Source organism: Lynx rufus, unplaced genomic scaffold, assembly GCF_022079265.1.
Source record: "Lynx rufus isolate CCGP_SWC_20201006 ecotype Redwood Valley unplaced genomic scaffold, mLynRuf1.p SCAF_20, whole genome shotgun sequence".
NCBI lineage: Eukaryota > Metazoa > Chordata > Mammalia > Carnivora > Felidae > Lynx > Lynx rufus.
Genome location: NW_025814835.1, coordinates 25,439,103 through 25,453,390, shown reverse-complemented (window position 1 = coordinate 25,453,390; position 14,288 = coordinate 25,439,103). Strand labels below are relative to the sequence as shown.

At 44.6% G+C, this 14,288-nt stretch overlaps 2 protein-coding genes and 3 non-coding genes across 6 annotated transcripts; all 5 read right to left on the bottom strand.

Annotated features, from left to right (window-relative positions):
• Window positions 1-3,902: 3,902 nt before the first annotated feature.
• CUNH18orf32 (chromosome unknown C18orf32 homolog) lies at window positions 3,903-9,243 on the bottom strand. 2 transcript variants are annotated; one of them, XM_047086241.1, is made up of 3 exons: window positions 9,184-9,243; window positions 5,633-5,822; window positions 3,903-4,618 (listed from the first exon to the last, which is right to left on the bottom strand). In XM_047086241.1, exons 2-3 carry the CDS (start codon window positions 5,795-5,797, stop codon window positions 4,553-4,555), a joined length of 231 nt encoding a protein of 76 aa, XP_046942197.1. In that variant the 5' UTR covers window positions 5,798-5,822; window positions 9,184-9,243; the 3' UTR covers window positions 3,903-4,552. The 2 variants fall into 2 exon arrangements, with proteins under 2 accessions (XP_046942197.1, XP_046942196.1); XM_047086240.1 differs by lacking the exon at window positions 9,184-9,243 and having other exon boundaries at window positions 5,633-6,472.
• A 1,041-nt stretch (window positions 9,244-10,284) lies between these two features.
• On the bottom strand, window positions 10,285-13,329 carry RPL17 (ribosomal protein L17). Its single transcript, XM_047086239.1, has 6 exons — window positions 13,271-13,329; window positions 13,139-13,179; window positions 12,247-12,381; window positions 11,911-12,009; window positions 10,870-11,061; window positions 10,285-10,372 (listed from the first exon to the last, which is right to left on the bottom strand). Exons 1-6 carry the CDS (start codon window positions 13,308-13,310, stop codon window positions 10,325-10,327), a joined length of 555 nt encoding a protein of 184 aa, XP_046942195.1. The 5' UTR covers window positions 13,311-13,329; the 3' UTR covers window positions 10,285-10,324.
• On the bottom strand, window positions 12,096-12,160 carry LOC124517186 (small nucleolar RNA SNORD58). The gene has a single exon (XR_006963338.1). It is a non-coding gene; the product is annotated as a small nucleolar RNA SNORD58 (small nucleolar RNA).
• LOC124517187 (small nucleolar RNA SNORD58) lies at window positions 12,983-13,047 on the bottom strand. Its single transcript, XR_006963339.1, has one exon. It is a non-coding gene; the product is annotated as a small nucleolar RNA SNORD58 (small nucleolar RNA).
• A 78-nt stretch (window positions 13,330-13,407) lies between the features above and the next one.
• Window positions 13,408-13,473, bottom strand: LOC124517188 (small nucleolar RNA SNORD58). Its single transcript, XR_006963340.1, has one exon. It is a non-coding gene; the product is annotated as a small nucleolar RNA SNORD58 (small nucleolar RNA).
• Between the last annotated feature and the right edge of the window lie 815 nt (window positions 13,474-14,288).

Below are 14,288 nucleotides of genomic sequence, written 5' to 3'. Positions count from 1 at the left end.
AAAAGAAGAAAATGTGGACAAAATTAGTGTGAAGTTTCCATAAAAACATTTTTCATAAACGTATTCAAACTGACGGGCTATTGTTTTCCTTTATTCTCCTGTTCTTCTTCATCCTTTTAGTGTCAAAATGTCTTTTCGGAAATAATGGTGATAAAACATTATAGCTTTTTAAAATATTCTTGGTTGGCCAAATAAAAATGCCAACTGTGTATCAGTCCCCTCAAGCTTTTTTTTTTTTTTTAGCATTTATTTATTTTTGAGACAGAGAGAGAGAGACACAGCATGGACGGGGGAGGGGCAGAGAGAGAGAGGGAGACACAGAATCCGAAACAGGCTCCAGGCTCTGAGCTGTCAACACAGAGCCCGATGCAGGGCTCGAACTCACAAACCGCGAGATCATGACCTGAGCCGAAGTTGGACGCTTAACTGAGCCACCCAGGCGCCCCAGTCCCCTCAACCTTTTTAAGAACATTTTACTAGTATGTAAGACACACGACTGGGAATCAGTGCTGGAGTGTGACACTGTTAGAGGGGCAAGGGCCTCGGAAGACCAGCAATTCTTGGGAACGTGAGTTTACATGAACTGGGATGACTGGGGAGAACTTTACAAAAGTATCCATACTCAACCTCTGAGAGGATTGAATTAGAAAAATGGTGTGCTACAGAAAAAATGAGAGAGAAAACCGAGAGAGAGGAAGATGTGGGGTGTGGGATCCAGGAGCGGTAGGAAGTCCCAAGAACTGCCCCTGGGAACCAGGCCTCGGCAACAACTAGTCAGGAAAGGAAGTGCATAGGGAGAAAAAAGGTAATTTACAACTCTAGGAAAGCCATGCTTGTTGTGAAAGGAAACACATCATGCTACCATAGTTCCTTCTCATCTGTGGGTGATACGCCCCGAGCCCCACAGTGGATGCCTGAAACAGTGGATAGCACCGAACCCCACATATACTATTTTTTCCTACACATACATATCTATGACAAAGTTTAATTTATAAATTAGACACAGTAAGAGATTAATAATGAAACAGAACAATTATACTGTGACAAGTCGTGAATGTGATTTCTCAAAATATCTTATTAAAAAAAAAAAAACTTTTAATATTTATTTTTGCCAGAGAGAGAGAGAGAGTCAGAGCGTGAGCTGGGGTGGGGCAGAGAGAGGGAGACACAGAATCCAAAGCAGGCTCCAGGTTCCGAGCTGTCAGCACAGAGCCTGACACGGGGCTTGAGCTCACCAACCATGAGATCATGACCTGAGCTGAAACTGAGAGTCGGACGCTTAACCAACTGAGCCACCCAGGCGCTCCTCAAAGTATCTTACTGTCCCGTACTTGCCCTTGTGATGATGTGAGTCAAACACTGAAGGCGGGGGGGGGGGGGGGGGATGACTGCAGCACACGCTACCCAATGGTGGTTCTTGCGTGCTCCTTGTTAGTGTCCCAGAAAGCAGAAGGCACTCGAGATAATGCAGTGACCCACAGCCCGCAGTTAAGAGATGCTATCACCCCTATCAGCCCCAAAGGACAAGGTGAGGGAGAAGTTAATGGAAACTGAAAACGTGCAGTTGGCCAATTTGAGGCACAGGGACTTTTGGTTGAGGGACAGATGACCTAAAGAGCCCTCAAGGGAGGCAGCCAAGGGAATAAATACCCGGACCGCCCTCCTTCCTTCCTTCCTTCCCCTTCCCCGTGCAATAGATCTCCACTGGCTAAACCCAGCAGAATCTTAGAGGCCAGAAGTCTGTTGATGTAGTTCATACCGTTTCTTGGGCAGCAGAGTAGGGCAAAGGCAGCAGATTTGGAGGGGCAAATGGAAGACATCTGGCACACTCAGGATGCTATAAATACTAGTGACAATCCAAATTCAGAAAACAAATTAGGAGAATGTGCGGGAGAAGCAGTGGGACTTGCAGTGTAAGATAGCTTGAGCTCAACCATGGCAGAAAGTAAGAGTTAATAGCTCCAAAGACAGCAGCAAGTATGTTATTATTTATTAACATGGCGATAAACAGAAGACCAACAATACCTAAATGAGTAATGCCTTTGGGGACGAAGGGAGTAGGGACATTATATGCCTTGCAATATTATGATTTTTAAAAAGTGATATATTTAATAAAAACAAATTAAGGGGGTGCCTGGGTTGCTCCGTCAGTTGAGGGTCCGACTTTGGCTCAGGTCTTCATCTCGTGGTTCTGGAGTTTGAGCCCCGCATCGGGCTCTCTGCCTGCTTGGGATCCTCTGTCTCTCTCTCTCTGCCCCTCCCCTGCTCACGTGAGCACTCTGTCTCTCAAAAGTAAAATAAAACATTAAAGAAAACAAGGGGTGCCTGGGAGGCTCAGTCGGTTACGCATCTGAGTTCGGCTCAGGTCACGATCTCACGGTTTGTGAGTTTGAGCCCCATTCAGGCTCTATACTGACAGCTCAGAGCCTGGAGCCTGCTTCAGATTTTGTGTCTCACGCTGTCTCTCCCTCTTTCTCTAAAATAAACATTAAAAAAGTTTAAACAAAACAAAAAAATCAAGGAAGTTGCTAGAAAGCTACACAAAAAACTACAGTGGTTACGTCTGTGGAGCTGGAATAAAGGCAGAGAAAGAACATTAACTTCTCATTTAACTTGCTCTTGAACTCTCCTACTACAAACACTTGCTGTTTTTTTGGTTTTTTTTTTAATATTTTAAGTAATCTCCACACCTAACGCAGGGACTTGAACCCACAACCCCAAGATCAAGAGATGCACACTCCACTGACTGAGCCAGCCAAGCATCGCTACATCTATTTTTTTTTTTTTTAAATTTTTTTTTTCAATGTTTATTTATTTTTGGGACAGAGAGAGACAGAGCATGAACGGGCGAGGGGCAGAGAGAGAGGGAGACACAGAATTGGAAACAGGCTCCAGGCTCTGAGCCATCAGCCCAGAGCCCGACGCGGGGCTCGAACTCACAGACCGCAAGATCGTGACCTGGCTGAAGTCGGACGCTTAACCGACTGCGCCACCCAGGCGCCCCGCTACATCTATTTTTATAATAGTTTTTATACCTTAAAAAAAAAACCTCATTCGGGGGTCCTGTGCAAAAAACCTAATCAGCTGAACACAGTCGCTAAAGGGGATCTCTCTTATCCTTCAGGTGGGGTGGAAGAGAAAAACTGTAAAGCTACTGCCTTGCATCAGATGAAGTCCAGGGGGGATCAATGACCTGACTCGACACACAGCTTAACAGAGCCTCAGTGAGGACCGAGGACTTCGAGGGCAGGAGTCCCTAACTTCTCCTTCTAAACTCATAGGGAATGCACACATCCAATACAAAGATATGGTCATCATCTTTGACTATTTATACATCCTGACACTAATGTGAAGAAGCCCAAGGAAGAAAGACGATGTGGGGACCCAGACCAGCAAAGGACTCTGCCCAGTCCCCCGTTAAAAACCACTCAATTTTGGAGTGTCTTATTATGCAACGGTAATGGATACAATCTACTTTTTTTTAACTTTTTTTTTTTAATTTATTTTTGGGACAGAGAGAGACAGAGCATGAACGGGGGAGGGGCAGAGAGAGAGGGAGACACAGAATCGGAAACAGGCTCCAGGCTCTAAGCCATCAGCCCAGAGCCTGACGCGGGGCTCGAACTCACGGACCGCGAGATCGTGACCTGGCTGAAGTCAGACACCCAACCGACTGCGCCGCCCAGGCGCCCCTACAATCTACTCTTAAAAAAAAAAAAAAAAAAAAAAAAGATTGTTGTTTCACAACTATACAGATGCCATCGCACTGTAATTCTGCTTTTTGATGGGGTACAAAATGGCCCTTTTAAATATTTAAACTTTACCAGTACCATGCTCTAACCAGCTGAGCTAACCGGCCAACCCACTAAATATTTAAACGTTAAAAGAAAAAAAAGACACCACACGCTAAACAGAATATTTAATATACTTTGTAACAATAGAAGGAATGCAACAAGGATTAGAATTAGTGTATATTAGACATTTCTGTAAAAGGTATTCCATTTCTCAAAGGCGTCTCCCCAATTTCCCTGTCTTTTCTATTTTCTCAGAGCCATAAGCAGTAACTGCTACCCTCCTGAGTAAGCTTCTCTGTTGTATTAGACAGTAATTATATCTTTAAGTTTCAAGTCCTCATCATCCCTCCAAACACTCTTCCCTTTCACTGCACAGTCTCACTGCACTGTTTCACAGTAACATCGTGCTCTGTTCAAATTCAAAGAGCCTGAACAAAAGCTAGAGGCCCAAGGATTTATGAGTACTGATTTAGTAGCAGTGTCTACAGGCACAACCCTTTTATTTCTTCGTAACTGTAATAAGAGAAATTAAAGCTACTTTAATGAAAAAGAAACTCAGGAATGAGATCATTAAATATAACTCACTAAACACATCTTAAATACAAATATCACATATTTCCTGATCAGTATCAGGTAAGCAGCTAAGCTATCTATCCGGAATCCCGGTCTCAGAGAAAAAGGTCAGAGACAATTACAAGCAAGGTGCTTCATATTATCAGGTCCATTTTTAAACAATGCGATCCTTTGGGACAAGCACTTTAGTCTTTCTTTTTATCAGAGATTTCCATTGGTCCTTTTGTTGGTAATCCATTCATGTCTGCACCCTAAAATAAAAAACCATGATAGATATTAGTACAACAAAAAGACACTCATTTTAAGAGATCTTCTCTTTAAAAACAAACTTCAGAATGAAAAAACCCTGGTTCCAGAAATGGGCAGGGTAGCTAAATTAGTGCAGAACACAGTTGAAGTTGAGCTTAACAAGCGCCAAGGCTAAAAACAGAGTTGTCCAAATATTCATTTTAAAAAATAATTTTTTTTTCTTTTTTAGTTTATTTGGGGAAGGGCGGCAGAGAGAGAGAGGGAGACAGAGAATCCAAAGCAGGCTTCAAGCTGTCAGCGCAGACCCTGACGCGGGGCTTGAACTCACGAACTGTGAGGTCACGACTTGAGCCAAAGTCAGATGCTCAACTGAGCCACCCAGGTGCCCCTTTTTGTGTGTGTGGTTTTTTTTTTTTTTTTTTTGCTTTAATTTCTATGATCCTTCCAACTAAATCTCTTACCCAAGTTATCAATGAAACTGGCATATTTTAATATCATCTCTTCTCATCCATTAGCTATTTACTATTATTCTTACCAGCTAAGAAATATTGGTTACTATCATGGCTTAAAATCAAGACATAAATGCACTGACCAGAAGTCCAGTTTAAAACCTTAGTTCAAACCAAATGTTAATTACTTAAAAACCACCCCAAACCCCTTATTTTAAACAAAGAAATTAAGACACATTAAGGAAGGGGCGCCTGGGTGGCTCAGTCGGTTAAGCAGCCAACTGCCTCAGGTCATGATCTAGTGGTCCATGGGTTTGAACCCCGCATTGGGCTCTGTGCTGACAGAGTCTGGAGCCTGCTTCAGATTCTGGGTCTCCTTCTTTGCCCCTCCCCTACTCATGCTCTGTCTGTCTCTCTCTCAAAAATAAACAAACATTTAAAAAAAAAAAAAAGGCACATTAAGGAAGCTTCTGGTTCCAAGAGCTTGCCTTTTCAAAGCCACGTATTTTACCTTGACTGTACCAACCCCCTCACCCGCCCTTATTCAAGGTATTTTCGTGTTCCTACCTTGCAGTCTACTTGGCCTTTGTTTTTGTCGTGGGATTCTCGGAGGGCTTTACTAGGCCACATGCGACTAACAAAGGGGGAGAGCAGAGGGTATATGTACGGCTCCAGGAACTTCTTGTAGATCCAGAGCAGAACTGGAATGACGATGCAAGGGATACACACCATCCTCCCAGGCTGGGGTCCCGAAGTGCTGGCACACGTGAAAACACAAGTTCGGTTAACAGACATGAATGACGCAAGGAACTTACCTAGATTAAGATACTGGACAGGACCAGTTCTACATTAAAGGAAAAACTTAAATCATTAATTAGCGAAAAGCACAAGTCTATTCAATAAAATGCTACTTTCTGTAAAGGAGTAACAGGTGTAGACATAATAAAAATAATAGTGAGGCTCCCGTCTCCAGACCTCTTCAGTCACTTTTTCCCAACCATAAATGTGATAAAGGAAAGACACCAGTTAGTTGCTGGGTACCAGGCAGTTAGGCCCTTTGCATTTATTAACTATGTAATCCTCAAAAAATCCAGCGAGATGGAGTACCCTTGCCATTTCCATACAAAGAAAAGTAGGCTCAAAGACATGAACATTAATTATGACTTCTATTCCAGTTTGGTGGGAATTAACTCCCAGGGCCTAATCATCTTCAGAAACTGACAATATTGACCAGCGAAAACTCCAAGGCTAAGGGCAAATCTTCTAACATGGAATTCGCTAAGGACTCACTTCGGAAGACCTCTGGGCTGCAAATCAGCTGGACTTTCCCAGGCAACAACTCTCCATTGATAGATTTGCTCTCTCTCTCTTTTTTTTTTAATGTTTATTTATTTTTGAAAAAGGGAGAGAGCGCGAGTGCACGTGAGCGGGGAAGGGGCAGAGAGAGACGCAGACACAGAATCTGAAGCAGGCTCCAGGCTCTGAGCTGTCAGCGCAGAGCCCGACACGGGGCTTGAACTCATGAACTGTGAGATCACGACCTGAGCTGAAGTCAGACACTTAACTGACTGAGTCACCTAGGCTCCCCTGCCTTTTTCTTTTTAATAGCAATTAAAGTATGCTGAGAAAAAAAAAAATTATGCGGTATTATTATCGTTATAAGTAAATTGTCCATTTCAAAAAAAAATTAATACCTCGAATTTCCTTAATTAGAAATCTTGAAATTTCTCAAAACGAACAACACTACTTCCATAATATACTACTGAACCAAAGACTTTAAATTTACAAGAATTTTTAATCCCTTAACGTAGGCATGAAACACTAACAAGCTTCAGAACAGTGCAGAAAACTAATAGTTCAGAACGCTAAAATTTCCTATTTTGGAGGCACCTGGGTGGCTCAGTTGGTTAAATGTCCCCTGATTTTGGCTCAGGTCATGATTTCAGGGTTTGCAGGCTCTGCACTAACAGCTCGGAGCCTGCTTGGGATTCTCTCTCTCTCCCTCTCTGCCACTCCCCTACCCCTGCTCACTCTCTCGCTCTCTCAAAATAAACCCCCCAAAAAACTTACTTCAAAATATTGCAAATCAGGTAGTACTTGCTGGCAAATGAATCGGCACAATGACTACACTAAGGTGATTTAAAATTATTCACAATACAAGTAAGCAGCGGTATAGACAACCCAATCTGAATGTGGCTTTGAAATGAATTACAAGAGCTATAAACAAGTTAACATAAATGTACATCAAGGAACGATCAGCTATTTTATAAAGGATTCATAGCTACATTCTTTGAGACAGTCCTCTGGTCAAATTAAAGTAACATTAGGGCGCCTGGGTGGCGCAGTCGGTTATGCGTCCGACTTCAGCCAGGTCACGATCTCGCGGTCTGTGAGTTCGAGCCCCGCGTCGGGCTCTGGGCTGATGGCTCAGAGCCTGGAGCCTGTTTCCGATTCTGTGTCTCCCTCTCTCTCTGCCCCTCGCCCGTTCATGCTCTGTCTCTCTCTGTCCCAAAAATAAATAAACGTTGAAAAAAAAAATTTAAAAAAAAAAAATTAAAGTAACATTATAAGAATTTACCAAACTATTTTGTTCCGAAGTTTTAAAGAACATATTTTCTGATGAAAAAACCCAAACCGAGCACTGAGCCTTTTTCAGCATTTACCAAGCAATCATTATTTTTGGCCATAGACCTTCTGAATTTGGTCTGAAGGGATGTGGTTTTTAGGTCTTGCACTCTTACACCACAGCCTACTAAGCAAAGCAGACTGGTTGGCAGCTGCCAGAATGAGACTGTTCTCACCACTTTCGAATTGGTGTCCTTGGGCAAATTATCCAAGGAGTCTGATCTTGATTCCTTCCAGTGGAAAATTAGGACAATAGCCTCTCTCACGGGATGCAGACGGATTAGATATGGTAATAACGAATACAAAGGCCAGAAGAGTGTGTGAATGGGTTAAGTGCCTTCTAAGCGTTGTTACCACACAAAAAAAACCCGGAACCTCCCCCCCCCCCCAACAACAAACCCAGATCCAAAAGCTGCAACCCGTCCAAAGTTCACGCAAAGGCAAATAGTAACTAGAGTTGGTTAAGATCAGAATTCCCAATTCTGGTTTCCTACCTCAATACTCTTGCTTTTTCCCCAACAAAAATGCAATGATCAAGTTATTCTCCTCCTACCAAGCCTTCAAGACCAACTTAAACCCTTTGAAACAACTGACAGTGCTCCTAGGACTATGTTCAGTTAATGACCGGCAGCCCATCACAGATTCATCTTTACCTACTCCTAATTATTGTCTTAAAGAAACTCTCAAGAGCAAGTACTACCAATCGCTTATGTCACAAACATGGCTTTTATAAAACTGTTTAGTTCTCTTCATAATGAAACTACTGTATTTTATCTCTCAATCTTTATGACACTCTGAGGAACTTCATACATGTGGAAACTGTGGCTTAGGAAGGTCTAGAAATTGGCTATGACAAACTGATAAGATGATCATCATTCTACTTTCATGAAGCCAGTTCTCGGATATTACAGCAAAGCGGACAAAACGCATTTAAACTGTCGGAGGAGAGGAATTCGCTTTCATTCGGCTTAGTCCAAGACAACGGACTACAGAGGAAAAGGCTGAAGCTCTGTTAGAAACCTGGCAGGTACCGTGTCGGAACGCCACCTCCCTTCAGGTAACCCAGTTTGGCACATCGTTCTACGGGACGGGCTGATTCAAAGACAACGACAAAGGACAGGACAGGATACGAGCGAACGGTGGTGAAGACAAGAGAGCGAAGTGAAGCCGACAGGGCAGGCCAAGGAAGAGGATAAACGGACATATGGAAAGGGAGAGGCGGGCCGGGAGGCGGGCGGCCGCGGACGGAGGAGGTAACGGCGAGGGGAGGGCAGGAGGCAGGGGCGTGCGTCTGGAGGGCGAAGCGGGGTATCCCGAGAGAGCGCAGGCGGGCCGCGGGGTGCCCGGCGCAGGCCAACTGCAGGCGGGTGGGGCTCGCTCAGCACCACCCGGGCTGGAGCCTGCGAAGCGGCCAGACGGCACCAGGGACCCCCCGCGCGCACCCCCGCTCCGAACCCGCAGCCTAAAACCCCGGCCCACCCGGCACCGCTCACCCGCGTCCACCAGGTCCAAGTGGAAATGTCCGCACTTCCGGAGGGAGGGACGTGCTGCCGCCGAGCCAATGGGCACCGCAAAAGGGGCCGATAAAGGCGCGCCTGCGTCTGGCTGAGGACGCGCAGGACGTAGCGGTGACGCCCAGGCGGACGCGCGCCCTGACTTCCGGCGCCGGCACCTTAAGCGCAAACCCTGCGCTCAAGGGAGGCGGGGGGTCAGCTGTCCCGGACGCTCGAACAAAATCCAAAACGTTGATCCGGACACGGCGGGTGCCGATGGTTCACCGCCATAGAGAAGGTCACTCCACTTGCGTGTAAGGACCAGGCTGTTACCGAACGCTGTTGTGACTAAACTTCACTGTGCTAGTTAAAAGGGTCGGAGATTCAGGCAGGGAATTAACACGAAGTTGCTTTAAGTGCTTACTGGACCCTCACAGATTGCAGTTAGGACTGTAAACAGCACTACAGGCGAAATCCAGGAAATCCACTCTTGGTACAGACCCAAGAGAAACGAGGACACGCCCACACAAGCTTGTAGTTTCAGCTGCACTACCCACAATAGCTTAAAAAAGGGGTCCAAACGTTATTAGTTTATACGATGCATACCTATTTGTCAAAAAATAGACTTGCTTTATCACAAAATACTATGCAAAATTAAAGCCAGTGACAAAAGACCACATACTGTCAACTCATTCGCATGAAATGTCCAAAGGAGGAAAATCTATACATCCATGTTAGTAGTTGCTCAAGGCTGGATTGGGTTAGGTAAGGTTCCTCTTGGGATAATGAAAATGCCCACAAAGATTTGCCCAGTGACAGATGTGTAACAATATAATAAAAGCCATCAACTGAATTGTGTTTGGGTGAGTAGGTGTTAAGTCTCAATAAAAGTGGTTGGAAAAAAATTCAGAAATAGCCCCATACTCAGATTCCGTTTTATGCAAGGTAGCACCAAGTAATTCAAAACAGCCTGTTTCCAAATCAAAATTAGTGGCACAGGGCTAACAGAATAATCGGTTTCTAATTCTAATCAGAAGAAAACCCATTTGATCCATTTTGTGAGGATACTTGTAATACGTTTAATAATAAAGACAACCAGCATTCTGTTTTTACTTTTATTTGCATGTATTTCATGCAGAATTTACTCCCGGGCCATAAGTTTTTGTTTCTTCAGTTTCTTCTGGGATATCTGGGGAAAGAAAAAAAAAAGGCTGTAACAAGTTTCCTGGAGAAGTTTGTACTACATCTTAAAAGGAAGAGGTAAAGGGAATTCCTCTGGCATAGAGAAATGGCACGGGGGGAGTGACAGGAGAAAAAGTAAGCAGGGGAGTTTGTGCTGAAGACTGGAGACAGGGAGACCATGTGATTAAGTGGCAACAAGAACGGAAGACAGTATTTAAGAAATTAAACCAACAGAAGTTAGTTAGGCTGAAGGGCGGGGGGGAATCTACAATCACTCCCAGGTTCCTGGCTTAAAGAACTGAATGGGATCATTTACTGCAAACAAGCTTATTAGTTTGGGGAGGACGGAAGGGCCCTTTTTTTGCACATGCTGCATTTTAAGTTGCTATAAAAATTCAGGTGGGGTCATCAGCAGATAATTATACAGTGCTGATATATGTATATACAAAAAGGCAGTATCATACACAAAACCGATCAACGACTAAGTAACAGTGAGTAATTTACCTTTTTCTTCTGTGCAACCTCCTCTTCTGGTTTAGGAACAATCTGCTCTTTTTCAGTAAGGATCATCTCAATGTGGCAGGGAGAGCTCATGTATGGGTTAATCCGACCATGAGCCCTGTAAGTTCTACGCCGCATTTTGGGGGCTTTGTTCACCTGGATGTGCTCAATGACCAGAGAATCTACATCTAAACCCTGGGAAGAGACGAACAAAATCAAATTGACATCTTTATCTCAACACCACAAACCTTATCACTGGAAAATCAAGTCCCCATCTTTGCAAGGCAAACCTTAAGACTTCAAATAGCCTGTCAAACATTTTTTTGCTTTCACCTTTATTCTAAGGGTCCTTCCTTAAATCTAAATAACTATTAAAACTCAGTGCAGGGTGCGCCTGGGTGGCTCAGTCGGTTAAGCGTCTGACTTCGGCTCAGGTCATGATCTCATGGTCCATGAGTTTGAGCCCTGCGTCGGGCTCTGCGCTGACAGTGCAGAGCCTGGAGCCGGTTTCAGATTCTGTGTTTCCCTCTCTCTCTCTGACCCTCCCCCTCTCAGGCTCTGTCTCTGTGTCCAAATAAATAAACATTAAAAAAAAAACACAAAAAACTCAGCGCTATATGCAGCTTGTAAGGGGCCTCCCTAAAAGTCATGAAGGGGAGTGGATCATGCTTCTGAAGATCTTCACACACAAAATTTTGGTCTTCTGGAAATTGGGAGGTAGAGATTTAAAAAAACGAATGGGAAATTTCAGTTACTGAGAAAACAAGACAGTCAAAGAAAAAATCTGGACAATAGCAACAATAATTGAAGAACAATCCAAGTTATATGCATATAAATAAAGATGTTGGGGTGCCTGGGTGGCTCAGTTGAGTGTCCAACTTTGGATCAGGTCACAATCTCGCAGTTTGTTGGGAGTTCACCCCACACCGGGCTCTCTGCTGTCAGCAGAGCCCACTTCAGATCCTGTCCCCCTCTCTGCCCCTCCCCCGCATGTGCACTCTCTAGCTCTCTAAATAAATAAATAAAAGTCAATGGTTTAGGTACCTTAAGTTCAGCATTACTCTCTGCATTTTTAAGCATGTGCAGTAAAAATTCGGCACTCTTTTTGGGCCACCGACCCTGTGTCCAGCCCCACTGTTTGGCCTGAAAGGAATCCAAGGAACACGTTAGTCATTTCCCCTCATTTTAATCAGTGTTACAACCAATATGATTTTTAATCCAACACCAAGGTTGCTCAGAACAGTTTTTTTTTCATGGTTAATCCAAAGGTGTCCTAAGATGGTCATCCCAGCAACCAGAAAGAACCTGATTCCAGGCAGATCCTAACCCCACTCGACCCCTCTCCATTACAAAGTCATTTCAGCCACTGTGAGCTCTCACCTGGGCACACCTACCAACTCCACCATTGTAGCGTCGGAATGGCACACATTGCTTCTGCAAAGTGACATCTTTCAGATACTTGGTGGCTTTTCGGATATGCATACCCTTGATGGCCTGGGCAGTTTCCCGTGTGTTCTAAGTATAAACAGTATAAACTGTGACTTAACGATGTGAAAGAGTAACAATTTTTGAAGTAAACACGAAATTGTTTTTTAAAATGTCAACATACATCAACAAAAGATTTCCCGTTCTTTAAAGGGGAGGGAGTATTAGAAAAAAAAACCGTCTGTGATTAAAAGCCAGGGAGACTTGGAAGTCAGGGAAAAACAAACCCCAAACCTCTATTAAGTGTAATAGGTTTTACTTTTTAAAAATTTCAAATGTTTATTTTTGAGAGAAAAGAACATGAGATGGGAGGGGCAGAGAGAGAGGGAAGACACAGAATCTGAAGCAGCCTCCAGGCTCTGAACGGTCAGGACGGAGCCCGACCTGAGGCTTGAACCTGGGAACTGAGAGATCATGACGTGACCCAAAGTCGGATGTTCACTGACTGAGCCACCCAGGCGCCCCCTAACTATAATGCTTTAACTCCATCATCTTGTAACCATGTTAAGGGTCTTGTTATCTTGATCTCTACACCAAGTTCTCCAGTAGTTCTCTGGTAATCTCACGCAATTCCACAAATCAAAGTGCTCATTATATGACTGATCGTTACAGACTCGATGTCTCAAAGGTGACTGCTCAGAACTGATTCGTTTTCATGGTAAATCCAAAGGTGTCCTAAGAAACGCATCACTGCAGCCACCTTTTTAGAATGGTCAAAACAAAACGAAACAAAACACTGGAACAATGTGGCACAACCCTTTCAGAACATATATGAGGATTCACACACCTTAAAGTGAACACGAAGATTTGAACCTCTTGATTTGCATGCTGAAAAATAAAAGTTTTGGTTAATTTTGGGTTATCTTATGATTCCTCTTACCCCAAGATAAGGAATTTAGATCCCTTCCGGTTCACTTACATTTTGTCGGGTTTTCCGGGTCAAGTGAATAGCGAACCATTTTCAGAGATCACCTGGAAGGGATCAGGAGGAAATTCTGTTCAACACACATTTACAGTCACCGATGCAGTTTAAATACATATTAAATGCTACCGACAGCCGCTCAGAAAGTAGTTGTTTTCACGGTTAATCCAAAGGTGTCCTAAGAAATGCCATCATCGCAGCCATCCTTTTCTCCAGAGCTTTCTTCCCCGCTGCATCTACTAGGGACTCGGACCTCATGAGCCCTTTCCCCTCTGAAGGAGAACGTGGCCTGTCTCAACCCCACTCGGGATCCCTCAGGAGCGTAAGGACTCCACGCAATGGCACCGCAGAATGCTCGTCTACAACCCTCTGCACGCTCCCTCCCCACAGAAGGTGATGCCATCTTCCCAGGTGCTTTTGGGCTATTAGGTTAAGCGCCATCGAACTTGAAACACTCGTCCAAATGGGTAAGTGACACCTCAACCCAACTTCACTTTTATTCCCCCAAACTTTCTCGTTGCAGCCACACACGCGCCGCGTCGCGGCCAGCACTCACCGCAACACACTGGCCCTCGGGAGTCGGAAACGGCACTGACGACAGGCCGCCGGTACCCGTTCCACCCCCATTCCCGCCCATCGCGGCCTTCTGCTCCGACACGTCCCCCTGCACAGAGGGACATCGCCTTCAGCGAAGAATCAGTAGCCGCAGGAGGCTTCCTCCCGCGGGCATAGCCATCAGCGCCCCCGAAGCCCGGATGGCGGCGATAACTGGAGGATTCAGCTCTTGGAGAGAGATAGCAAACAGTCACTCACCTCAGGCCGCTTACGGGAAGAGGAAGAGCGGTGGCTCCTGGGAGAATTCATGCGCACTCGACCTCTCGCGAGATCTCCAGCCTGAAGAACGTGATTTGAAGATAGGCGGAGCGCTAAGAGAAAGGGAATGTGGGATATATTTGAGAAGATCTGGAAACGAATTGCCTTCTTAGGGAGTGTCTCAAAATTCTCCTTTTTTGAT

Excerpts from the sequence above, each read along its gene's own strand:
- RPL17 (XM_047086239.1), bottom strand. The coding sequence starts at position 13,310 with ATGGTTCGCTATTCACTTGACCCGGAAAACCCGACAAAAT. Across the intron at positions 12,382-13,138 it reads ATCTTCGTGTTCACTTTAAG|AACACACGGGAAACTGCCCA; the intron begins GTGTGTGAATCC and ends GTTTATACTTAG. Across the intron at positions 10,373-10,869 it reads AGGTTGCACAGAAGAAAAAG|ATATCCCAGAAGAAACTGAA; the intron begins GTAAATTACTCA and ends TTCTTTCCCCAG.
- CUNH18orf32 (XM_047086240.1), bottom strand. The coding sequence starts at position 5,860 with ATGTCTGTTAACCGAACTTGTGTTTTCACGTGTGCCAGCACTTCGGGA. Across the intron at positions 4,619-5,632 it reads AAGGCCAAGTAGACTGCAAG|GGTGCAGACATGAATGGATT; the intron begins GTAGGAACACGA and ends TTTTTATTTTAG.